The following is a 26672-nucleotide window of genomic DNA, read 5'->3' on the forward strand; positions in this document are numbered from 1 at the left end:
TTCTATGCAAGGTATTTTTTACGCGTCCATTTTGTGATGCGTTCAGAGTTCATTTATATATATATTGTAATTTATATATATTGTAATTTATATATATCATCAAGTGATTTTGTTGCTGCAGAGGTTCCCTCAGAGTTGTTATTCTGGACACATCTTGTGGTGACTTACTGCTCAAAGTTGCATAATAATGATGAGCGTGATGCTGAAGCTACACTTTGACCTTAGAGTCAAAGCATAGAGTAATCAATTCATCGTTTGTTGTGGTCTTTTCATGACAATAACAAAACTATAGACGACACGCTAATAACAGCATTCGTTATTAATCACCAGTAGTAGAACTCGCTACCACTGAGGTTCTTGGGGAGGATCCGGAGATGCAGCCGGCTCAGATTTGAATAGTCAGCGCACACACACACACACACACACACACACACACACACACACACACACACACACACACACACACACACACACACACACACACACACACACACACACACACACACAGCGAGAGAGAGAGGTGAGAGTATAGACTGTGAGCAGCGCTCTGAATGATGGGATTGTCCTCCTTGGGCCCAGTGAAGTGGGCCAGCGGCTCTGAGGATCAGAGGGGGGGGGGTCTGTGGGGCTGCTGTAGAGGGGCCACGGTCAGGGTTATCCAGCCCAGCGCTGATCATCTGCGCTCTTCTCTCAGGGACGGAGAGCTGATGTGGGCACGGTGTAGAATGTTTCTTCTTCCATTAGAGAGAAAATAGAAAGATTGACATCGTTTTTAGAGGTGACAATGGCCATCTCCATGTCTGTTTTCCTATTTCTACTTGTCTCTCTTCTGTCCCTACATGTGGATGCTTCTCATCTGATTGCCATCACTGAAGCAGCAGCAGTAGGAGGAGATGAATGAGAGACTCATGATGCCAACCGGCCCCATTGATGGCAGTCTGGTGGAGAATAAGCACCATGGGATTAGTTTGATGCTGCCCTGTTTTGCAGGGGGACATATTTGATGGTATGGAGGTAGAGCACTAATATTAAAGCTTTTAGGGCGAGCTGAGAATGTTGGCAGTGACTGCGGCGAGTTGGTCCGTATGAGAGCCCGGTGTCCAGACATGACCTCTGGGAAATGAACCAGTCAATGCTCCTCTTCTGCTCCTCATTTCTTCAGCTGATTGAGAAGTGTGAGTGGGACAACCAGCTCACTGTCCTCTGGACGGGCCCGGCTACAATAATGTTTCTGTCCCACAGTAGATCATGAAACGTTGCATTAGTCAATGTTAACCAAATGTCTTTGGGCTTTGGAAAACAAACTATTTGAAGCCATTCGCTGAGGCTATATTATTATATTTCCCTATGTTTGGACATATTATAGACTAAAAGACAAATTAAATCTTTTAGAATTTGTATTTTGCATTAATAGTAGTAGTTTCATCTGTGTTGCTTCTGAACTTAGGACTCCATATTCAGAGTTGGCAGTGCTATTCTTTTTTTTTTTTTTTTAATGGATAGATCCATATCTGTGGACACTTTTGACACAGTGTTGATTCCTTTGGCACCTTTTTGTCATGATCTCTCCTCCTAATCGGCAAAGGTCACTAGTACGGGTGTTCCTTGTGACAGATAGTTTGCATCTTATTGAGCGAGGCCTTCTAGGCTTCAGAGCCGTGCTTGTCAGAACTCGTCGGACTTCAACTTCAGAGGATCAATCATCGTTTTGTGGTGTAGTAACGAGTGACAAAACAAGGCAACGTTTTTGTGAATGTTTGAGTTGATCAATCCATAACTTGCGGCCATGAAGGTTCCATTCGAGCCCTGCCAGCAGCCGTTCTGGTTTGTCAGCAAAACAAGACATTCTTTGTTATGACATAACCCTGATCACCAGTCAGCTGTCTCTTATGTAACCCCCCCCCCCAGGCTCCAGGCTGAACCACGGCCTGCGTGAAGGGCAAGGCCCCGGGGGTCAAAAGGGTCAGAGCCCCCCCCCCCCCCCTTTTGTCTCACCCATGCCATCAGGCAGTGAAGAACGTTATCAGGCGTCTGAACTTTCTCTTAATCCCTCATGCCTCCTCTTCTTCCTCTGAAGACATTATATAAATGCTTTACTGGTGACTCCGCTGACGCCAACGCAGCTTCAGCAACCTTCAGCACTTCAGTGTGTCCGCAGTGCAGCCTGACACCTAGTGCACAGAGAAGGTAGCGCGCCCTCCATGCCTGACATCCACCGGGCCGTCTGCCGTCTGTGTGTTGTTCTGATTGGTTGGATAACTCTTATATATCCTTGTGCTGGAAACTTTTTTCCAAATGAATGAATCGTTGTTTGAGATTATATTTCTGATTATTGTTAAAATGATTTAGTTTGATCTTAAAGGGTAGTTTGTGTGTTTTGAAGTGAGTTTGTACCCAGAGTCAGCATATTACTGCAGTAGATGGAGTTTGGAGTACCAGCACAGGGGCAAAGCTGTGTGTGTGTGTGTGTGTGTGTGTGTGTGTGTGTGTGTGTGTGTGTGTGCGCATACATACATATATACATATGTATATACATACATATGTATCGGCAAGATAATCCTCACAAACGAATGCCACTTTTCAGATTTTTGAAGCGCAAGTGCGATCGCTAGACGTAAAAACACCTGCGTTATTCCTACTGTGACGAGTCAAGACCAATACACACAAGTAGACAACACCCGGGCTGCGGGGGACGTCCTGTCATGAGGGCAAGGAGAGACGTGAAGGAGACGTTGTGACCCTTAGACTACGTGATTATGCTCCGGCGGATGTTGTTGAGGAAACTACAATGTTCTAAAGATGGACTACAAAAAGCTCCTTAGATACTTCGCCCCGTACCTTCTCACTGTGTCTTTCCATGCAGGCTACTTAAAGTGGACAACCTTGTGAAAGACATCCAGGCATGTGTGAATGAGTTGTCTCTGCATGCTGGGCTGACTCCTCCACTGCCCGTCTTTAAAGGTGTGGAGCTTATTGTTGCTACATGTCCCGTCTGCAGTAATGACCTCACTCTGAGATACTCTATTGACATTCTGTTATTCATGGGGCTGTACGAGAAAGTGAGCACAAGACAAATAGTGATCTCACAACAATAGACCCCTCCCTCTTTTCAACACACACACACACACACTGATAACTGAACCCAGAGAAGAGGGCTTAAGGGGTGGTTAGTCTGCCACTTTGTCAGTGCGCAGCGTGCTACAGAGGCACACGGAGAGCACACACACACACACACACACACACACACACACACACACACACACACACACATCCTGTCGACAGATGCCTGGTGAAAAAGTGTGCGTTCGCCGGTGCAGCAGAGACATGCTGCGGAAGCTGATGTGCCAGAAAATCTGCGCTCGTAAGAATGATGCCTTTTAATCTCCCTTTGCTCCCCCTCCTCCTCCTCCTCCTCCTCTCTCTGCTCTCCGCCGTCGCTCTGAATTCTCTGGATGTACACGTCTCTTTGGCGTCCTTTACCTTTTCCTCTCTCGACCTGTTGCCTCTTTGTCTTCTGTCTTCCACTTTTGTTAATGTGGCGTCTGTGACAAAACGCTGCGTCATGGTCACAGTGCTCTTCGGCGCAGGGACATTTAAGGAGCTGGTTTGTTGTGTGTGTGTGTGTGTGTGTGTGTGTGTGTGTGTGTGTGTGTGTGTGTGTGTGTGTGTGTGTGTGTGTGAGAGAGAGCCTGATCACTGTTGTGTGATCAGTACCTGTGCAGCTGAAGGGGTAGGCTTCACCCCTAAGCGTTCATAGTGGGCTCTTCCACAGGAACACATGCTTTCTGGAAAAAAAAAAACGGATTGAGGAATTGTTTTTAAATCAATGAGCTGCACCCACCGAGCACCATCACATCTGCCCCGGGGCTAATCCTCTGTGTGAATGGTCACGTTGGGCAGGTGACCGGGGTGGGGGGGGGGGGGCTGCTGTGTATGCATGCATGGCTGCCAAACCAGATTAAAGTCAGATGGATGGATGAAGGCGGAATACGAACACGCAGCCTGACAGAGGTCATGCAGAGCAGAGATGACTCAGGGTTTACTGACAGGAGAATGATGATGCATTTCACCACGAAGAAGAGGAGCGACGATGATGAAGGAACGGTGATTTATCGATCGGTCATCGAGCCACCGGTTATCCCGAGGTGCATTTTTCACAAGTTCCAGAGACGGTTGTGTCATACTTCTTCTCTTTTTCTGCCCCTGTCGTTGCAGATAAGAACTTTGAGGATGAAGACTCTGTGGATGGAGGCCGGTCCTCCTCCTCATCGTCATCCAAAGCGCTCCCTAGTGGCAGGAGGCCCGTAGTGAGCTCTGTTAGAAGACCCAGCTCAGCCACCACGGCCAAGATCACAAGTGAGGGAGAGTTCCGTCCTATAATAACGCTGTAATACGTTTACTGTGCAGCACAACGTTAATAATAGTGATCGTAGCAATACTACAACTGTGACTTTAACTTAATGTCTAGCAATAGGAGGTATTGGTAAACACGTCCCTGCTGCTTAAATCATTCTATAAATGATTGAGTTGTTGAAACTCCGGTACAATACCTTTTTTTTTTTTTTTTTTTCTTTCAAAGCTAAAGAAGCAGCTGCCGGGGCTGTTGATGAAGAGGATTTTATTAAGACCTTTGAAGACGTGCCCTCAGTCCAGGTATGCTGAGCTCTGAATTGTTTGGTTTTGTTAGCACCTTATAGAAGAAGACGTAGAGAGACAGTGGGAGGTATTAAGATGGATTTAAACACCACTCACTCACAAACCACAAGCACACTTATTCTTATAATGTCATATTCTTTTGCCAAGACAAGTTCAGCAATTCGGTAGTTGCTTCCGATTTCTTTTAACGTGGTGCATCTCACTCCACATCGAACCAGAGGAATTGTTAAAGTGATCAACAGGCTTCAGGCTTATAGTAAAATGGCAGACTGTAAAGCTAATGGTAGCATCTCTCCGTGTCCAGATCTACTCCAACAGAGAGCTAGAGGACCAGCTGACCAAGATCAGAGAAGTGCTGTCTGATGACAAACACGACTGGGAGCACCGAGTGGTCGCGGTAAGACACACACACACACACACACACACACACACACACACACACACACACACACACACACACACACACACACACACACACACACACACACACACACAGGGGGGGAAGTGCGTGAATCCACTGATGACATGCTGATATGCGTTGTCTCTTCTGTTCGTTCTCGTTCCTCTCCAGCTGAAGAAGGTGCGTTCTCTCCTGCTGGCCGGGGCGACTGAGTACGAGGGTTTCCCTCAGCAGCTGCGTCTCCTGGAGGCTCCCCTCAAGCTGTCGGCTAAAGACCTGCGCTCACAGGTGGTCCGCGAGGCCTGCATCACTCTGGGGTAAGATCCCAAGGCGAGGAGGACGCACTGTCCCGCCCAGGTTCCTAAATGTGTGTGCTCCGGCAGAACTAACTAAGAAATGACAACCAGTACTATCATAACATGTGCACAGAGTTTTCAGACGTCAGTCTTTAAGGGATGGATTGGATGTTTTGCAGTGAGGTTGTGTGAGCTACTGCTCCATAGTCAGTGTGTTAGCTACAGTAGATCGAGTTAGGAGAAACAAAACAGGAGCAAAGCAATGTACACTGCTGTGGACGGGGGCAGCAGCTAAACCTATTTCGGACACCTTTAATCAATCAATGATAGTTGAGGTGTGCGCTATATTAAGAATATTTTCACGGCTTTACTTTGCCGTCAGACAGCCCTTTCTTTTGGGGAACTGAAGCCGGTATCTATGCTCTATTTAAAGCCACCAGACTCCTTTGACAAAAACACGAGTTTAATTGGCAGAAGACAGGAGTTGCTGGTCTACCGCTGTCACACTATAACTCAAGGTGTGTATATGAAAGAATCTGGCGATATATTTTTACTTTTTAAATAGAATTTTAGGAACACTGTCGTAGTATAAAGAATGCACCATGTGCAAAAGATGTGCAGTTTGCATCAATCCCAGATGCATGGCATCACTTTGAGAGGAAACACTGAGAAAATGCAAATGAAACAAATATTATGTAAACCATTAATTAAACGTCGATACAGTGTTTCTTAGAATTGATACTGTATCACACCATAATATTGTGATGCTCAATGTGTTCCATGGTTTCTTACACCCCTCACTATAACGGAAACAAACTAGCAGCGACTCCTGTGTTCTGCCGGGTAAAACGATTGTGTTTGTTGAAGAGAGCAGAGCAAACGGCTGACATTAACGGATCAGCATCAGTTGCCTTGCCAGCGCACTCTTAATAGCGTTGATTGGCAGTCGTGATATTAACTTTGTAACCGATTGGGCTGCTCCAGGGAAAATGCTCAAATGTCTTCTTTCCACATACTTAAGCTAATGAACACGAGCCCTGCTCGGGTGTGAAACGAGCAGCGTGCTCTCCACCCGAAAACATCCGTCATCCGAGTGTTAATACGACCCCGATGAGGTGGAACAGAGCGGAGACACGCGGAAAGAGCAGCAGGTTGATGAATAGATGGCAGCTACGCGGATCCTACGTCGCTTGTAACTAACTTTCCCCAGCTGAGGCAGAGCACACATTGAACTTTTCTTCAGTTTACAACCGAGATGTATATTTAGGGATTTCTGAGAGTCACTTTTGACTGTCGGCCTCTCTTGTCTGTTCTTTCCAAAAAAGATACAACAGCCTTTGTAATCTTACCCCTTAGTTAAAATGCAGAGGGTTGAATAATCTTTTAGACTTTACAGTATACTCGTTGGAGGAGCTGCACCTTTAACACCGAGAACAACAACAACAACAACAACAATGCATCACCATGAAGGGATCGCCAGGAGGGGTATACGCCTGTCCTCTAACACCACATCCTTCCCTCTCCCTCTGTCAGACATTTGTCATCACTACTGGGAAACAAGTTTGACCACGGAGCGGAGAGCATCATGCCCACCCTGCTGAACCTCGTGCCCAACAGTGCCAAAGTCATGGCCACGTCCGGAGTGGCCACCATCCGCCTCATCCTCAGGGTGAGGAGAGTCTCCACGTGGCAAATACTTTCATTTTCATTCACAGCGCTGTCATATAAACCACACGAGCACACGAGTGGAACTTTTACGATTTGGATTTTCTCTTCCAGCGCACACACTACCCACGTCTCATCCCCATCATCACCAGCAACTGCACCTCCAAATCAGTAGCAGTCAGACGGTAAGAGGACCTCCAGGCTTCATATGTTCTCCTTCTACGTTTTCTTCCATTACTTTTAAGATTGAGTTGAATTTCATATTACTACGACTGTGTATTAGGGCCACTGTAGGTAAAAAAATATATTTATATATATATATATATATTTTTTTTTATATATATATATATATATATATATATTTTTATATATATATATATATATATATATATATATTTTTATATATATATAATATTCTAGGTAGTATTCTGGAATAAAAAAACTCTGAATTTTCAAGATTGAAGTTGTAAATATATGAGAAAATACTCATAAACGTACATTAAAATACTTGGAAAAGTTTTTTGGGGTCAATTTGAGTTTTTGTCTCATTGATGTACCACTTTTACTTTGATCTTTTTCTTGTAAATTATGAGTTCTTCTCAAAATATTACCCCTCCTTCCCCCGCTCTGCAATATATTTATTCTTTACCTGCAACGGCCCTAATACGTCATCATACTATATAGTATATAATATGAATGGATCACTATTATACATTAGTTTCTAGAATTCACAGGCATGTTATGGTTTTCTCTCACATTGCTTGTGTCTCCTTGTGACATGTCACATTCATGTTGTTGTGTTTCTCTCCTTTGTTAAATATCCGGTCACGGTGTTGTTTCGTCCTCTTCCCAGACGCTGTTTTGAGTTCTTAGACCTCATGCTGCTGGAGTGGCCCACCAATACACTGGAAAGGTACGTTGTATCTCTAGAGCAGAAACATATCTACTGTCTCCTCCGAAAGCACCCAAGCACATTGCAAGTGTGCGTGATGTGTGTGTCAAATAGATGCCGTGTTGTATCGTGTGTGTGTGTGTGTGTGTGTGTGTGTGTGTGTGTGTGTGTGTGTGTGTGTGTGTGTGTGTGTGTGTATGTGTATGTGTGTGTGTGTGTGTGTGTGTGTGTGTGTGTGTGTTCGTGTTTGGTGGAGGTAAATGCTTCTTCTTCCTCTCACATGATGGCATTTGAGACGGCTAACATTTGAGTTGGCTAAGTGTCGGTTGGACGCCTCACTGATGAGGCTCATTAAACTGATGAGTCCCGAGAGAACCGTCGTCATCAAGACCCCCAGCGATAACGCGGCTTTCCATCACCGTAACCACGACAACCGCGGCAGAGACTTTAAAAAGCGTGCGGAAGACCCTGTGGGTGGCCACACACACACACAGCCTGTGGACCACCAGAGGAATACAAGTGGAAGAGACGGAACGGAGAAAAAGTCCAGCGTCTTTATTGGTTTAGCATTCAAGGTCGCAGGAGTTGTCCGACTTCACTTCCTGGTTTTATCTTGACGGGGTCTCTCGGGTCTCTCGGGTCTCTCGGGTTAGCTGCTCGTGTCCTCCTCACTCATGTTCCCTTACTACCCCAGACATGTGGCTGTTCTGACTGAGACCATCAAGAAAGGCATACACGATGCCGACTCCGAGGCCAGATCCATTGCAAGAAAGTAAGTGTCATGGAGTCTTCATTTAGTCAGCTGTGTTTTCATTTAGTCTTAGTCCTGTGTCAAGTGTCCTTGTTACTTTTTATCACATTTAGGCAACCTCATCTTGTTTTTTCATCAAGTTTCATTTGACTAAAAGTCTGAGCGCTTTAATCTCATGTTAGTTGAAGAAAACCGCAATTATCTATTATTATTTTAGTTTGCTTTTAGTCAATGAGGCTGTTGTCGTTGTTAACTTTACCTCTAGTAAGTCATTCTGAGTCCTCCTCAATGTGCTCATTGTGTGCTGCCATGGAGTCCTGATAGGACATGCGCAGCACACAAAACAACAAGTGCTGCATTGAAAAGAAAACTGTCCATAATAGTTTGTCTCCTGTTTATTACATAAATCAAGAGAGTTTTTTCAAGTTTTTAAACTACATTTTATCCTTGTCTTTTTTCCTCAACAGTATTGCATGTTGATATAGTCACATTTAGTGTTTAAAGCATAGCATCACGATATTTTGCGTGGCGATATTGGCCAAGTATGGATCTTTTATTCCTAAATAATTGTAATTGTGTGTTTTTATTCAAATCACCACTGTAGATGACTTAAACAAAGTAAAAGGAAGTAGTTGATGATGAAAATAAATATCTGACTTCGTTGACTATAGGCCTGAGATGAACCAAGTGAAAACTCTATCTTATTAGATAAAACATATGTTGACAAACTGCATCATTTGCAAATGAAAATAGGTAATAAATTGCAAAATATTGCAGTGTTTGATATCGCAATACTCAGCCAATCGCAATATTGCAAACTCATGCTTTTCCTCGCCCTCACCTGTAGGTGCTATTGGGGTTTCCACGGTCACTACAGCCGCGAGGCAGAGCACCTGTTCCAGGCGCTGGAGTCCACCTATCAGAAGGCCCTCCAGTCTCACCTGAAGGGCTCTGACAGCATCGTGTCTCTCCCCCAGTCGGACCGCTCGTCCTCGTCCTCCCAGGAGAGTCTGAAGTAAGGCGATGCCCTCCTTCTGTCCTCACCCTCTGCCATGTTATCTTCCCGTCCCTGTTCCCTTTGTTCCATCTCTACTGTCCTGCTTTGGTCGGTCCAGAGAACACCCCCCCCCCCCCCTTGTCCTCTTTTCCACCTTTTTCTATATCCTCCAAGCTTTTGCACATCTATTAGCTGTAATAGATTGGAGGAAACCACTAATGCTAATCTGTGTTCTGGAATATGATAACTTCGGTAATAATTATGAGCAAATCACCAGACATCAGTCACATGCACACACACACACACACACACACACACACACACACACACACACACACACACACACACACTCATGGATTAATTACCATTGTTTAGCCAGTTTATAGATTCCTTATAGAGCGTGTTGACTAATGACCTCATACTCAATCCAGCAGAGTGTGTGTGTGTGTGTGTGTGTGTGTGTGTGTGTGTGTGTGTGTGTGTGTGTGTGTGTGTGTGTGTGTGTGTGTGTGTGTGTGTGTGTTTCCTATCTCGTGGAGACATGTATCTGATTACAAAGTCACATTATGGGGACCCGTCTCTAAGTCAAGACTTCATTTACCCTTAGTTCAAGGTTAGGGTTAGGCTGGAGTAGGCTGCTAGCAGTTATGGTAAGTCTCCAGCAAATTAATGCAAGTCAACGTCTTTTGTGTGTGTGTGTGTGTGTGTGTGTGTGTGTGTGTGTGTGTGTGTGTGTGTGTGTGTGTGTGTGTGTGTGTGTGTGTGTGTGTGTGTGTGTGTGTGTGTGTGAGGAAGCTATTTTTTCTGTATCAAAGGAAGCCACAGTTTCCAATACATTTCACAGAATTCATTTTCTATGAATTGTTCTTATTCTAAGACACCATAACTGTTTAGTGTTGACAGATGCTCCTTGTGTTGGACTGTGATGTACATAAAGTCTAAAAAGTGTCTTCTGTTTTTTCAGCCGTCCGTTGTCGGTGAAGAGTGTCATTGGAGGGAGCATAACAAGGAGTAAGTATTATTATTATTAATATTAATATTCTAAACTATCCATCCCTTGCTGTGGGGTTTTCCTCAGGAGTGACATGTATACTGTATGAAGTGAAGCGATAGTGTTGTGAAGTTAGTACGGAGAAAAGTAGAGTAAAGCTTTAGACGATATATACACGATGTACTGTGAACGTGTATTTGTACGTAGCCATGCAAGTGTACATGTGCAGAAGTGATGCGTCTGGCCTTCAGGCTTCACAGCGTTAATGTTGTCACAGTTTTGCACAAAAACTCTTCGGTTGGCGGTGAAACGTTCAGAGGTAGATGTCAGTGACGCAGCAGTGATACTTACATACACTCCTCCCTCCTGTGCTGTCGCAGGTAAGCTGGTGAGCACCAGGGTGTCGACCGCATCGGGTTCTCTCCAGCGCTCCCGCAGCGACATCGACGTCAACGCCGCCTCCAGCGCCAAGTCCCGCCTGTCCACCGTTCCCGCCTCCTCGCCGTTCGGCTCTGCGGCTGCCCTCCCCCCAGGGTCCTACGCCTCATTAGGTAATCAGCCATCTCCCGCTAAACCTTCTGGAAGCAGAGAAACAAAGCACCGTACGGCACTTTTATGAAGAAAGGACTCTTTGTGTCATTTATTTACGCTGAATTGTAAATGCAAACGCCGTGTTCAGAGAATCGATGCAAGAAGTTTGAGGCTACAGCTTGCTTGGTACAAGATAAATTAAAATAATTTAATAAGCTACGCTTTTGCTTTTGACAGAAACTCTGAGAATAAACTCTGTGTTGCATCTGTGGAGATTTACTGGGCAATGAGCCACTATTTACAGTCATTTAACAGAGCTTAGTTACAGTCCTACTGCTCACTCAAGCAGTTCTCTTGTCAAAGTCTGCCATCGTCATGGAGTATTAAAACATGTTCTCCTGTAGTCACTGGCTTTATGGGCCGGACTGGGCTCATTAATGACCCCCGAGGTTGTCATTAGACTTTTTCCGTCTGCAGGAACTCTTTAAATCCTACGATGACACTTTTGACAAATGGATGTAATGAGGCTGAGTAGTGTGATGAAAACACCCAGATGCATTTTTAGGAAGTTTCCCCAACATGTTAAGCTGATGGGAAATCTCTAAGCCCCACTCCCCACCAATACATGCGTACTGTAATCCTTCTGGCCGTACTTTCCTCCCTCTCTTGTTCTTCTTCAATGAGTCCCCATAGCCCAATAATGGCGATGACTGATGATGACGACGATGACGATGAGGCCCCTTGCTCACCCACTCACTCCTGTTGCTGCTTCAATTGCTACTAATGTCTTCCTCTATCCCTCTTCCTCCACTCGCTGCTGCACTGCCTTTCTTAAATGCCCAAAAGATGGCACTCCCGGTAAAAGTGATGGTAAGACTTGTGTCTCTGTGTGTGTAGGGGTGTAGGTGTGTGTGTGTGTGTGTGTGTGTGTGTGTGTGTGTGTGTGTGTGTGTGTGTGTGTGCAACTTGCACAGAACACTAAAAAGCGAAGCCGTATGAGTGTGTCTTTTTGTCAGCTGTGGCAGGCTACACGTTCACATCGTCTGTGCCCTCTCCCCCCCCCCCCAGTGGTCGCCAGTTATGTGGAACTGCATGGACTGTCTGCATGGATTCCTCTTCTTACTGTAACCCTAACAACTGTATCCATCAAGTCCAATGCTACTGGTTCACACTGTAGGGTTTTGTTGAAGTAGAGAAAGTTGCTTTCTTACTTCACAGAAATTGATGTGCCACCGTAACAGACGGTGCAACGTTTCCTGAACTGAACGGTAGCCAAATCTGACATCCTACTAAAGCTTCCAACTGTCCCTTGTTCTGTGGAGAATCCACAGGATTACAAAGTCTGGTCAAAGGGCATAGAAGCTGGTTTTTGGTATTATGTAAGGTTTCGTACTACAGATCAGTTGCCCACATGCCAAAAGTATGGAAGCCCCGAGAGGCAAATGACAAGAAAATAACATAAAATAATCCCTTTAGGCCTCCCTCCGAAGCCACTCCCCCCAAATTATCATCATGAACGTAAACAAAGGGCGCGGACAGAATAAGATTACCAACCCTTTTAAGAACCGTTGAGAAAAAACTATGAAAACAGGTGAAAAGGTTTTGGCGGGTGAAATTGTTCAATGTAACATTGCTGTCATGTCTTTCTTTTGGCCAGAAGTGTATCTAAATCGCCGCTAATGTGTGGTAATGGTGCACTTCTGCCTCTTGTGGACGAAATGAGCCTTACAACAAAAACCGCCTGACAAGCAAGGAAATCCAACTAAAAGCTTCTTTTTTTTCACGTTTTTTCTCACTTGCCTATCAGGGCTTCTGTACAATTCAGCTTGTTGTCAATTTTAATGAGGGTGGGAAGAAAGTTATTACAAAATTATATTTGGTCAGCACGTGTGTGAACTATGTTTAACGGAAATCAAATGTCTCACTACAAATTTCCTTTATTTTGGTTAAAAAACGCCTTCTGACACTGAATATTCTTCAGAACACAGAGGCTAGAATTGAAAGATACTTTAGTTTTTCTTTGGGTTTTATAATTTAGTTGCTTGTTAAATGTCACTAACGGCTTCAGACCCATTGCATAATATACATATAGCATTACCATAACATGCTAAATTTGGATGTTACACACTTCCAGTAGAAACTAGTCTCTCAATTTGGGGGAAGGGTTTCTGTCATTTTTAGCCTAAAGCTAGCCTTTTAGCTTGCAGCTAGCAGCACCGTTTCCCGCTAAACGTCCAATAAAAAAATGTTTTTCTACTCATAGTCAGAAGTCATAATGTCAGAGTATTCCTCATGTTTGCAGGTTTTTCAAGCATAGCTGCAAAGGAGATTCAATGTTTGTCCGTCTTTCTCCAGACCTGGGTCAGGAAGTCTGCCAATATTTCTTATGGTTTGTTTGTTTGTTTCGGGACAATAAGACACACTTCAAACTTCAAAAATCACTGAAGTGGTGCTTGTCTGCGTGGCTCATGTCTCAGCTAGCACTGAGAATTGTTTGCAAACTAGTAGACCCAGGTTTGTGTGTTTCCCTCCTGTGTGTTTTTAGAGGGGCTGCATCCCTTCTCCTTCATTCTGTGTCCCCAGACTTTGTCTTCTCCAGCGTCTCTGTCCAGGGTCATGGGTTAAACGCATTCATGTAATTCAAGCCGGAATAAAACTCCCGCTGCTTCTCTTCTTGCTCCCTCCCTTGTCGTCCAGGTCGCGTTCGTACCAGGAGACAGAGCTCGGGCAGCGTGGGCGGAGCCAGTACCTCGGTGGTGGACAGTAGGGGGCGCAGCCGAGCCAAAGTTGTCTCTCAGTCCCAGCGTACGTATATATGCACCCCACACACACGGCTCTCATACAGATTCACACACATTCAGTATATGTGTGTGCACACTGCATACCAATCCACCACTCTCATGTGCCGGTATGATCTTTGTCTGCATCGGCTTTGAGATCATACCAGACGTTTCTCGTGTGTGTGTGTGTGTGTGTGTGTGTGTGTGTGTGTGTGTGTGTGTGTGTGTGTGTGTGTGTGTGTGTGTGTGACTGTGTGTGACATTTCCCATGTGCTACAGCAACCCGATAAACAGCCATAGTCGCTCACAAAACCTCGTGTATTTGTGAGCCTACATGCATGCGTAGTTTGCGTGTATGTCGGTATCTATGCGTTCTTGAGCTCTGTCGGGAATCGGCACACAGCCGACACGTTCACAGCCGTTCAGAGTGCATGCTGGGTAAATGTAATAAACATAACCCCTTCTGTCTCATTTTGACCGTTCTCCACCTTGTCCTGCCTATTGCTTCCATCACCCAGGATCCAGATCAGCCAATCCCATCAACGGTAAGGCCTCAGCTTCATCCAATCACAAGCCAGACGCCTCATCATCCCTCAGCACGCCGTCCCCATTCTTTTAGCCTTTTACCTTTTTTGTTTCTCCAGTAGCAGCATGCTCCGCTCATCACGTTCACATATTGTTCTGATTACTTTGCCACAGTTTGAGATGCTGTTTGGAATCAGAAATGTGTGTCGTCTCGTCTTTGTAGCCTTTGTTGTCACCGGTGAAGTGTTGTGAGTTCCCCGTGGTGACCGGTGCCTCAGTAACCGTCTCCACACAGCACAGTTAGTTAGAACGTGGGTCAAAGCCCCTCTCATCCTGTAGGTGTGTCTGTATTTGTTCATTCAGACTTGATTTTAATGTCCTGTGAAGTTCTGTTTGCCTCCACACTGAGATAAATACATGTAGAAGAAGACATTATACAATGTTACGTTGCTGCACTGTCCCCACAGCATCGGGTCTATTGACACAGCTTGTGTTTAGAGATTCCACCAGGCATGTTACTAAAGGTTGGACCACTCCCTCACCTTCATCCCCACCGGCGTCTCGGCCTCTCTGAACACAGTCTCACCACAGTCCATGTTTGTTTGTCTCCTCTCAGCCGGCAGCCGCTCCAGCTCCCCAGGCAAGCTGCTCGGCCACGGCAGCTACGGCCGGATCCCTCGAGCCACGGTGTCGGCCTGCACCACGCCGGCTGACAAGCGCACCAGGATCCCTCGCAGCCAGGGCTGCAGCCGCGAGACCAGCCCCAGCCGACTGGGTCTCGGTAAGGCCAGGATTACTCGCACAAGTCCTTCTTTCTTCAGTAGTTCTGCAGGACTACTGTGTATGTGGTGTAAGTCTGGGACAGTGAATTACTGGGCTTTTATTGTGCATCCCTTTAAAAAAAGATGATTATATATCATATACGCGTCAAAAAACTGCCATACTATATATATATATATATATATATATATATATCTCTTATGTCAAAAAGATGTGAAACTTGGACCTTCCTATCTTAACTTCCTGACAAAGAGAAGAAACAGATGTTTCTGTTTTGCACTTTGAAACACCGCAGCGCTCAGACAACAGTCACTGCTCAGACAGTTCTGCTAGTTCTCTTTTCATCACGATATAAATGTACGCGCTCAGATCTGTTCTGACGTACGATCGGTTGAGAGGGAGCGGTGGTTATGGGTGTTGTAGTTGTTATTGCGAGGGTTAAATATGGTGGAAGGCAGAGTCGGGCTTTCCTATTTGTCAGCGTTGGGGATTTCTTGCCTCACTCTACTACATTCACTACCATCTACACTGATTGGAGATCCACATGAGGCGGCGACTTCCCCCTTTAATGGACTGGCTGCTCTTTGTTTCAATAAGAGGAAATGTTGACTGTTTCTGATTAATTACAGATGCTTCTCTCTCCTTTTCTTTTCAATAAGAGGAGGATACTGTTCCTGTTGATGTTCTACCTTCTTAATATCTAACTCGTGTCCAGACTGTCTAACCTTCACTAGCAGTATGCTGTTTGACCAGCTCACTCACCCAGCATCCTGCCACTGCTTCTGTCTCTGTTTTACTGTGACTCTTCACTTTCAATTCTTCTTCATCGAGAGAGAGAGAGAGAGAGAGAGAGAGAGAGCGAGAGAGCGAGAGAGCGAGAGAGCGAGAGAGAGAAAGAGAAAGAGAAAGAGAGAGAGAGAGAGAGAATTGGCTTTCATAACCTCTACCCCTCTTCTGTTCCTCCTTTCTGACTCTCCGTCATGAATGCACACTGACATTCCCACCTAACTTGTTGTCCTGACAGCCAGCCTGTGTGGTAAAGCTCTTCTTCCTGCTGCTCTTCCCTACCGCACGCTAGCCCGGAGCCGCATTCCCCGTCCAAGCATGAGTCAGGGTTGCAGTCGCGACACCAGTCGCGAGAGCAGCCGCGACACCAGCCCCGCTCGGGGCTTCACTCCTCTGGGTGAGTACCGCTGAGCTAACAGCTGTCCGGACTGCCTCTCCCAGTGGGATGTCCCAACCGGGGAGTCTTTACCGGATGCTAACGCGAGCCTCCCTCCTGTTGTTGGTGTTCTTCCTAGTGTCTTTCTGCCTCTGCCTGTCTTTTCTCTGCGCTTGCACTCATAGTGTCTTTCTGGGTTTAGGGGAGAATCCTGTTCTGTGTCCAGTGTCTCTTCTGAATCCTGTGTTTTGTTGTTGTAATGCACCTTCTTTACTTTGGGCTGTTTTAAGTTGGATTCCTGTGTGTGTGAAACTGAATACAAACTCTGTGACTTCAAGTGTAAGTGCAGTCTTTAAGGATTGGGGAAGACATAGAGGAAGAAGTAGACGCAACAGAAAGTCAGAATTCACAGCTGACGATGACCCTGCAACTATTGCCCAGAGCAGCAGCTGCTACCATAGGTCTTGTGCTGTTGCATCTTGGGAAGTGATGTGCAGCCATTGCTGTATCATCAAGGAATCTATGGAGTGGAGAAGTATGCCATCCCGCGGCGTGTCAGTGCTTTAGAGTCGGGCTTAAGGACAGTCAGACCTGTTAGCATAGCATAGGTTAACTGCTTTTGATGTTGTCTCTAGCGAGCATCAGTGTGAGAGATGGAGGTGGTGGTCATTTTGCAGACTTGAAATAGAATTTAGATTCCTCCTTTATGTTCTGTGACGTACTGTTTTGCCTCCTCTTTATTTATAGACTTTTTATTTGTTGTGAGGGACAAAGTGTGGAATAGAATTTGGTTACAGGTCATGAATAATGGGCCCACCCCTCCTATACTATACTATACTATACTATACTATACTGTACCGTATATCCAACTAAAAGCTTTTTTTCTCACTTGCCTGTCAGGGCTTCTGTACAATTCAGCTTGTTGTCAATTTTAGTGAGGGTGGGAAGAAAGTTATTATCGAGATGGGACCCTTTTCACACTGCAGAGCTCACTAAAGTCTCAGGTGATCTTCATTGTAAAATGTTACTAATCCATCAAGCAATAGTCTACTTCATTCATTTTCAGTCTACTTGATTTATAAGAAAAGAAGAGTTTATTTTCTCTCCTCTATTTAGGATTTAAGAACAGGTGCCTCTCAGGGCTTCTGTAGAAACCAGCCAGAGTCTACTACATTCATTTTCCCAATTAAATAAAAGAACATGACAAAATCCGGCCGGTTGTATCTAATGGTCAGTGCAGGGGTGTGAAAATGTCCCCTGAGTCTTACCTTCGAGGTTGGTGTTAAACCTGCAGTGTGTGTGTGTGTGTGACAGTGTGTCACTAACCCCGTGGTCCGGATGTCGCCCACTTCTCCTGTCCCCTGCAGCCTCCCGACGTCACTCCCGTTCAACCAGTGCTCTCTCCACAGCAGACCCCCACAGCCAGTCAGGTGACCTGCATGCTCAGATCGCGCCCCCCCCCCTCGTCAAAGTCCATATTTTATAGGCAGTACTGCCGACCGAACCAGCATGCATCTGTGGTCGTTTTAAGTGACGTGGCAGCAGGTAGCATCCATTGGTCCTTTACTTTATGTTCCCTCCAGAGTCTTTTTACTTTGAGCATTTCATTCAGTATTTTAGCAAAGAGGAAAGGTAAGAATGGACAGGTTGTATTTGTTCAGCATGTAAAGGGAGCCGTTGGTTTCATCTGCTTGTCCCTTCATCGCCACACTTTTTCATTTTAGCTGTGATTCCTGTGGAGTTGTGATCTACAGCCGTTAGTGAGCTGACACAGCCTAGCTTTACCTGTTGATTTGCCACATGTCATCATTTGAACTTTGTGAATTGTGCCTCTGTTGTTTTCTATTTTCTTTTACCATATTAGCTCATTTCTGTGGTGCATTGTTGGTGCTTTACATCCCAGGGAAACGGCATAGCTGCAATGTATGCCTGTTTTTAGAGGGCATGGTCATCCTCTTTTTTTGTGTTTTTACTTTCGGTGGTTGGAGACTATATTATTTCACTCTGGTGATCTTTTCATTCATTTACGGTATATGGCTTTATGTGCAAATGTATCCAAAGGAAACAGTAACTTTCTCTGTGTGGCTACAAAAGTAAGAAAAGCATCATTTGCTTCTTTTTTTTTTCCATACAGGTAAGTTACAGTGGCCACCTTCACTTTATGACAAGTCTCACTCACCTTCTTCCTTTACCTTTTTCTTTTTTTCTTTTCCCCATTTCCTGTCTAGATCGATACGGTTTAATTCACCAAGCAAGGATCTCGGCGTCAGTCAACGCCATGAGGGTCCTAAACACGGGCACAGAGGTGGAGGCAGCAGTTGCGGATGCTCTGGTAAGCTGCTGTGGAATGTTGTCTTCCGCAAAGAAATATTTGAATTCATTTGTCATTAATGAGTAGGGGTTGTTGGTAAAACGAGCACTAGGCCAAATGTTAATGCAAACATTTTATAAAGAACTATAAAAGGTGTGCAGGTCTCCGCCAGGTGTTTCTGCAATGACCACTGCTGTATTGTGGGATTGAATGAATTAACCACTGCTGTAAAGCGTCGCAAACAGACTTCATTCAAACTCAGAAACAAGCAGCAATGTAACGTAATACAAGCAATGGTCTCAAAGTCGTTCATTGCACTTCATACAATCGTGCCAAAACACAAAGGGAACCTCACCAAGCTGTCTGGAGACTTAGCAGAGGCTGATTGGCAGCGTGTGTGTGTGTGTGTGTGTGTGTGTGTGTGTGTGTGTGTGTGTGTGTGGTTCCACTAGCCGTTAGCTGGTGGCCAAACACACACATCCTAAAAAATAAATAACAGTGATCCAAAGAGCAGAGGCAGAGAGGTACTCAGCAGTGAGTTTGGTTAGCTGTTAGCGGTTAGCCAAACACACATACCAATAACAATAAATAGGGGAGCCACAGAGGTAGTCAGCAGTGTGTGTGAGCAGTGTGTGTGTGTGTGTGTGTGTGTGTGTGTGTGTGTGTGAGCAGTGTGTGTGTGTGTGTGTGAGCAGTGTGTGTGCTGGTAGTTGCGTTAGCTGTTTCGCGGTTAGCCAAACTCACCATCCAAAACAAGAACGGTGAGCAAATAGTGTCCGCCCCACTGTGTCTCTGGGCACAGAGTAGCTCAGCTACATTATTTTATTAAATATGATTCAATATACTTCCAGAAACTACTGTTATGTAAAGCTGTGAAGAACTGACAAATGTATTTATTGAGAATATTTCAATCATTTACACACATCAGTTGAAATGTGACATGTCTAGTTTTGTCCTCTGTACTTGTCCTCTCTCATATTTACCTTGTTACCATTTCAGCTATTAGGAGACTCCAGGAATAAGGTAGTTGGTCATTTTACACACTGTCCGTACATCCATGCCACCACGCACTAATCAACATCAGAGAACGATAATGCAGCTTGACTCATTGTGTTGGCTTTTTTTTATTTTTTATTTTGTGATTGAAATATTTTTCCTTGAATGTTTATGTCCAACGCATCCCAGTAGTGTGCATCTACAGTATGACACCCTGCAAAATGTACATTGTGGTATTATTGTTTTGGTACATTATTCATATGTGTTTATTACATATGCTCTACTGTTTGAATTTCCCCAGAATGCATTGCATTTGTAGTCGAGATTCGTTGCTTGATTACGGCTCTGCTTTACTGGCTTTTGATGTTTTTGATTTGACCCTTGTGCATCACCAGGGACATTTTGGGCTTTTTCATTTTTCAATCGTTTTTGGTCTACCGTATTTTCCGCACTATAAGGCGCACTTAAAAGCCTTTAATTTTCTCAAAAAACGACAGTGCGCCTTGTAATCCGGAGCGCCTTATATATGGATCAATTGGTTAATTGGTTGATCCATACTGGTTGTACACGGCGCTCTGTCAAAATGTTTCAGTACGACTGGTAAACTACAAAGCCGCACCGCTTGCAGCATTACGGCTACTGTAGTCAGGGGCGTCGCTGAAGTAATAGCGGTAAACACCGGTACTGTTTTGTTGACATTCCCTTTAGCACAGCTCCATCTAGTGGATGCATAACGCAACCCCAGTCAAACGTTTGACTGTAGTAGCTTCTATTCTATGCGCCTTATAATCCGGTGCGCCCTATATATAAAAACAGTTCTCAAATAGGCCATTCATTGAAGGTGCGCCTTATAATCCGGTGCGCCTTATAGTGCGGAAAATACGGTATATTAATGCACATGGCATCTTTTTTGACAAGAATGTGAGTTGTGTTTCTTATATTTTGGAAGTTCAACATCAGCTCCTAAAGTATGTCTATAAATAATTGTGTAGCCAAAATAGAGAGACTCTGACCCTGAAGTACAAAAGTGTCCATATTGAAACCCATTAAAGCCACAATGTCTGATCCCAAGGCCCTTAACGCATAAGATGATGCTTTTTATTATATCAGCCGTTTAATCTGGAGCCATACTATGTTTCACCAGGTTGAGCCATTTTCTCACGGAAAAAAAATCCCCCTAGCATTTAGGAGACAGAAAATAGATATTTTTTCCCATAATAAAGCAACAATCCAGAGTTGTTGTTTGTTTTTTAATCTGAGACGGCACAAAAGAATTCAATGTTGTCGCTAATCATTGGCATAATAAATCCCCCTAGCATGCAGGAGACAGAAAATAATGTGTCTGTCCCCCATATAGACAACAGTGACATTATGTAAAAGTTAAAATTCTGAAAATGAATAAATATTGATAGTTTGTTAATAGATTTAACTCAGTGAAACTGAAACATAATATCAATATAAAATTGTATGGCAGTTTTTTGGGGTTTATTTCTATCCTATAAGGACATCAGACCAACTTTTTAAGTGAGGCACAAGGTTTAAAACAAAACAGGAATTAAATTCCACAACTGTGAATGTATCAAATTGACCCTTAAACTGAAACGCAGCAGCCACAGAACAAAACAATGAAATGTACAGAAAACTGCATGACGCAACTGGCGACCTTGTGTCCAATATTTGTATTTCATGGCTGATTTTCTCTGCCTCGGCACCTTTTCTGCAGAGCGTGGCTAACCTTTGGGTGCCATGCTGTGCGTTTCCCTCACCTTCTCCTCTCTCCCGCAGAGGAAGCCGTTGAGGCGGAGGTACGAGTCCCCGGGCATGTACTCTGACGACGATGCCAACAGCGACGCGTCCAGCGCCTGCTCGGAGCGCTCGTACAGCTCCAGGAACGGAGGCATCCCCCATTACCTGCGGCAGACGGAGGACGTGGCGGAGGTCCTGAACCACTGCGCCAGCTCCAACTGGTCCGAGAGGAAGGAGGGCTTGCTGGGCCTGCAGAATCTCTTCAAGAGCCAAAGAATCCTGAGGTGGGACTGGGGCTCGTGTATTTTGGCTGACGGAGTGAGGATGTTTAGCTTCTGTATCATGTCCAGCTCCCTCAAGTGTGACCAGAGGCTCTGTGTGTCATCTGCTTAACAGTAAAGGGACGTGTTTATGTGTGAGAGCTCTGACTGGTACAATAATAGAGAGCATGCAGAAACCTGTCTGGATGGCAACAAAATCAGGATTTTTCATCGATCGGCGTCCACTGACTCTTTACAGGTAAACACGCGGTCGATTCTCAGAATGGCCAAAGTCGAAAAATCGGTGGCGATGGGTAAGAGTCTCTCGACTGTAAGGCGTCACTTCCTTCCATCACACGTGACACGACAGCGGCATGAACGCACGGAGTGCCCAGATGATTTGATCCCTCCATCCCAACACCCACGCTTGCCTGCATCAGGTATTTCTGGTAATTGACCAGACCTTTATTTAACCAGGCGATTAATTAATATCAAATTCTTATTTACAAAAGCAAAGCCTCTTGAGGGAAGACTGTTGGGGCTAAAAGAAGAAGAACAGTGTGGCGGTTCTATTGTGATTCTCTTATATTCAATCTGAATCCAACATGTCATCTCTCTGCTGATCGTCGTCGGTCCTAAATCCGGTTTGTAGGCTCATCACGCCTCCAACTGGAAAGGTTGTAGCACAGAAGACCCGTGGTGAATCGTGGGATACACTTACCTCTTCGAAGTCATGTTGGGAAAAGTGTCCATCGCATGAACTGTGTTGGTATTTTTCCAACGCGAGACACAATTGCCTACTACGGTGAAACAAAGTGCCGAAGACATTGATGTGTGGGTCTTGGGACAGAGCCGCCATCTTTGAAAACATGCTCAAGGGATCAAATCAAACTGGGCAGTGGTACAGTCTCAGCGAGAGCACTGATTAGCTTAGGAAGTGCTGACATGAGGGTGTTATGATCATCCCAGTCATTTGAAATAGTAAGTAGTAGCATCTGCCTGAGCTCTGCAGACTCGCGAAACAATTCTCTGGCTTCAGCTGAATGATGTCTGTGTTTTTACCCTTTTTTATCCGCAAGAAGCTTGTGAAGCATTTCTGGGAAGCCGCCCTACTTTACTCACCTCGTGGTGTCTTTGTTCCCTGCAGCCGAGTGGAGCTGAAGAGGCTTTGTGAGATCTTCACAAGGATGTTTGCAGATCCACATAGCAAGGTAAAGAAGATGACTTGTACTAACTGAAGCGCCACAACTAATTCTGACTTTAGTGTAAAAAGCATGGTATTCGAAATGCAGCAATACTTGATGGAGCTGTGACTTACTTGAAACTAATGACGTGTCTCATGTTGCATGGCCTGTCTTGCTGTGGATCTAACAACAGAGAGTAAGTGTGTATTTTTATCTGTGTCCTCTGAACACGAGCAGTTTGATTTAACTTAAGTCAAATCGAGCAGCGTTGTGTAATATGTGCTCAAAACCGTCCTCAGGTGTTCAGCATGTTCCTGGAGACTCTTGTGGACTTCATCACAGTACACAGGGAAGACCTGCAGGACTGGCTCTTCGTCCTGCTCACTCAGCTGCTGAAGAAGATGGGGGCAGATCTGCTGGGCTCAGTCCAGGCCAAAGTTCAGAAGGCTCTGGATGTCACAAGGTCTGAAACTTCGAGGCTGTGGTGAGATCTGAGCGATTTCTGTTTTTGTGCTCGGACAAAGTTAACTCCTCACCCTCTTCTGTTCCTCAGGGAGTCCTTCCCGTTTGACCAACAGTTCAACATTCTGATGAGGTTCATCGTGGATCAGACTCAGACACCTAATCTGAAGGTGAAGTCAAATTAGACCGATTCTATTGATGGAGAAGGCGTTGTTTCGATTGCTTCGTGCGGTGCAGCTTCTTGACCGAGTGTTTGTCGTCTCTCTAGGTTAAGGTGGCCATCCTGAAGTACATCGAGTCTCTGGCTCGGCAGATGGACCCGACGGACTTCGTCAACTCCAGCGAGACGCGCCTGGCCGTATCTCGCATCATCACCTGGACCACTGAACCCAAAAGTTCTGATGTCAGGAAGGTAGGCCATGATTGTTGTTCAGCACCGACGATCAGAAGAAAAAAAAAACCTTTATTGCCATTATTGCTTGGCTCTTTCTTTATTCCTTTTTCTTTAATTCATATATTGTTGTTATTTTAAGCACATGTTCATGTTTTTTTTAACTTTATCCTTTTTATTCTTTATCATCACAGTTCTAAACCGAGGACATTTAAGGCCCACAATGAATGAAAAGAGGACACACTAGACTCTGTTATAAGTTGTTGTATTTCATGCCTGAACACCAAGCAGTATGGATATAATCTACATACTATTAGAATAAAATTACAAGTGAGTGACGAAGCTTAATGCAAAACTAATTGCTTGGACACTTGTTTAGTATGTTATTTGCTTGCAGAGCAGATCCATCACCCAGAAGGATCCGTTGTTCCCTCGACCAGTAATCAGAGGAGACACTGGACAGCCAGTGGACCTCAGCCTTTAGTGTCTGTTCAGCTTGGCCCATTATCGTCCCCTTGTCTGATGCGCGCCGCATGTTCTCCCTCCGTTTCCCCTTCTGTTTGTCTTTCCACTGCTGTTCTTCCAAATTGAAGTCCTCAGCTAGTTTTGAATCAGGGCCTGACCTCCAGGCACCGTGAATGTAGGATGAAGGAGACAATAGTTGTGTACACATGTATCCGTTGTCTGAGAGGTTTGATCTACACTGTGTTGTTGGTACCCAAGCCATGAGAGGCAAGTGACTTTTTCCTCTTCTGATGATCCATTTTCTGTGATCTAAATCGTTTTTCGCTCCTGTGTTTATTAGTTAAGAGCAGGTGTGGAAAAAGGTTTTTCATCTGTGAAAACAAGTTCCTGAAAATAGTTATTCAAATATGAAAAAAGTGGCGGAAATAAGTTTACATTTTTTTTTCTCCATGTGTTCGTTGTTTGTTGTTGTAATACTCACTTTGTCCACAAGAGGCTGAAGTGCACCACTACTCATTGCATTCAGGCTTCCTTCTTGGTGAGTTTTAATTTCTCCATGCACTTTAGACACATGGTACTTATTGTTACTGTAAATCAAAACTCACCTGAAAGAAAACAGGAAGGATTTTAGTCCTATTTTTAAATTTATAAAAATATATATATATTATATATATATATATATATTACAACAACAAATACTTCTTTTCCTTTTTCTGGCAAAACATAAAACATTTGTTTCACAGATAAAAAAAATAAATTTGAAAGATTATTCTTCAACACCTTTTTCCAACTGTCCTTAACTTCTAAAAACAAGAAAGCAATTTGGATCATTTTTCTTGTATTGCCTCTCATGGCTTCGTTAGCTTTGTGCTAGGCTAGGTTGTCATGAAAGATTGGTTCAGTGTTGCATCCGTATGTGATGGTGGAGGACCTGTGTCATGCCGTAATGCCCGTTCTGCCCTGCCATTGTGCCCCAGACCCTTCATAACTGGGTGAGCGAGGAGCTAGCCGGCAGGTCCGGTTCTGCGGCCTCACTGTCCGCTGAGGGCAACCAGGAGGAAAGGTGTAAGCAGGTAGAGCCCTCTCCGACAGCCAATCACAACACGACACGATAAGCACGCAATGCCCCGCCTGCCCGGTGCCTAACCGACACCTCCGAGACGGTGAAGGCTCCAGTGCGGCACCTGTCACTCACCCCTACCATTTACGCTCCTGCTGTTTTTGCTGTAACAACCTAAAAATCCCATTGTGCCTTGCAGATTGATCACTCACCAAGTAGATTAAAAGCTTGTCGTGCAACCGCAACAGACCATGAGACCTTTATCCTTGGTATTCTTTTAAAGTGACAGGAAACGCTTGTTGCTTTGTCTGAATGGACTTTCAAGCTACCTTTTATTGCTCAACATTGATAGGAATGCTGTATTGTCACTACTGTCTGACTCACCTTAACACACTCTCATGCACCTGCATACCTGCATGTTGTTAACATTCTGTTCTTGTACATGAAAGGTTCCAAAGATGTAGTTCAACTAGTTCAGGTCATATGATAATGTTGTATGATATCTGTATGTATAGTGCCAAGTTAAAAGAGCAGTCCTACTGCGGCGTATAAGGGCCATTGCAGGTAAAAAAAATTAAAAAAAAGATTATGAAGCCAGCGGTGGGGGCTAATATTTCAAGGGGGAAAAAAATCATAATTTACAAGATTAGAGTCTTGAATTTACAAGACAAAACGTGTATTCTTTGAGATCAAAGTGGCAAATGGACTCTAATCTTGGTGCTTTTTCTCTGAATATTACCCCTCAACTCTGTAATTACTATTTCTCAGCTACTCAGCCCTAATAAGCCGTCGTACATTCCTCTCAAACACACAACTGAAGATGGAGTTCACTACTGTAGTGCCAGTGCTGAGGGCTGGGCCTTGGCATAAATGCGGAGAACCACTTCTAAAAATATTTATGAAATATAGACCGAGTCACAGGTTTCATCCCACTTGAGTTTGCTAGCCTGATTCAATTAAATTTATTTTGTACAGCCCAAAATCACAATCTGTACACATACGACATCCTCTGACCCGGGAGCCTCACATCAGAACAGGAAGAAAAATGACAACTACAGTAGAATAGTGATAATGAAACCAGTAATGGTATCAGTAATAGTAATGTGACTACTAACAATAAGATGTTAAGATCTTTTAACACATTATCATTGGAGTCATACCAGGACACACATCACGCTGACGTGTGAGGTGTTTCTCATAATCATCACATGTAGATTTTTTTTATTTAGTATCAAAGTAAATCCTAGTGATTGTTGTCTGTTCACATTCATGCTTACAGCAACCAGGACCTGCTGGTAGCTGATGCAGCATGACTTTTCACAGTGCAGATTCAACACAATGTATAAAGAAATGGAGGCAATAAAACAGCAA

The 26672-nt window shown here is 44.5% G+C and overlaps 1 protein-coding gene across 1 annotated transcript in view; it reads left to right on the plus strand.

The window, feature by feature from the left end:
- Positions 1-26672, plus strand: part of clasp1a (cytoplasmic linker associated protein 1a) — a 69736-nt gene that overhangs the window by 30734 nt on the left and 12330 nt on the right. Inside the window, exons 9-33 of the mRNA XM_068725170.1 lie at positions 4216-4356; positions 4580-4653; positions 4961-5053; positions 5228-5373; positions 6886-7021; positions 7132-7202; positions 7871-7930; positions 8604-8681; positions 9508-9675; positions 10622-10668; positions 11029-11199; positions 12026-12049; positions 13877-13984; positions 14478-14504; positions 15101-15265; positions 16289-16447; positions 17794-17856; positions 18655-18758; positions 19737-19760; positions 21519-21763; positions 22887-22950; positions 23223-23386; positions 23477-23555; positions 23654-23797; positions 25219-25314. Coding sequence (XP_068581271.1) covers positions 4216-4356; positions 4580-4653; positions 4961-5053; positions 5228-5373; positions 6886-7021; positions 7132-7202; positions 7871-7930; positions 8604-8681; positions 9508-9675; positions 10622-10668; positions 11029-11199; positions 12026-12049; positions 13877-13984; positions 14478-14504; positions 15101-15265; positions 16289-16447; positions 17794-17856; positions 18655-18758; positions 19737-19760; positions 21519-21763; positions 22887-22950; positions 23223-23386; positions 23477-23555; positions 23654-23797; positions 25219-25314 — 2651 coding nt within the window. The remainder of the gene's footprint in view (positions 1-4215; positions 4357-4579; positions 4654-4960; positions 5054-5227; positions 5374-6885; positions 7022-7131; positions 7203-7870; positions 7931-8603; positions 8682-9507; positions 9676-10621; positions 10669-11028; positions 11200-12025; positions 12050-13876; positions 13985-14477; positions 14505-15100; positions 15266-16288; positions 16448-17793; positions 17857-18654; positions 18759-19736; positions 19761-21518; positions 21764-22886; positions 22951-23222; positions 23387-23476; positions 23556-23653; positions 23798-25218; positions 25315-26672) is intronic.

This window comes from Cebidichthys violaceus, unplaced genomic scaffold, assembly GCF_023349555.1.
Source record: "Cebidichthys violaceus isolate CVI_PGR_0920_01 unplaced genomic scaffold, fCebVio1.0.p SCAF_34, whole genome shotgun sequence".
NCBI classification, from domain to species: Eukaryota; Metazoa; Chordata; class Actinopteri; order Perciformes; family Stichaeidae; genus Cebidichthys; species Cebidichthys violaceus.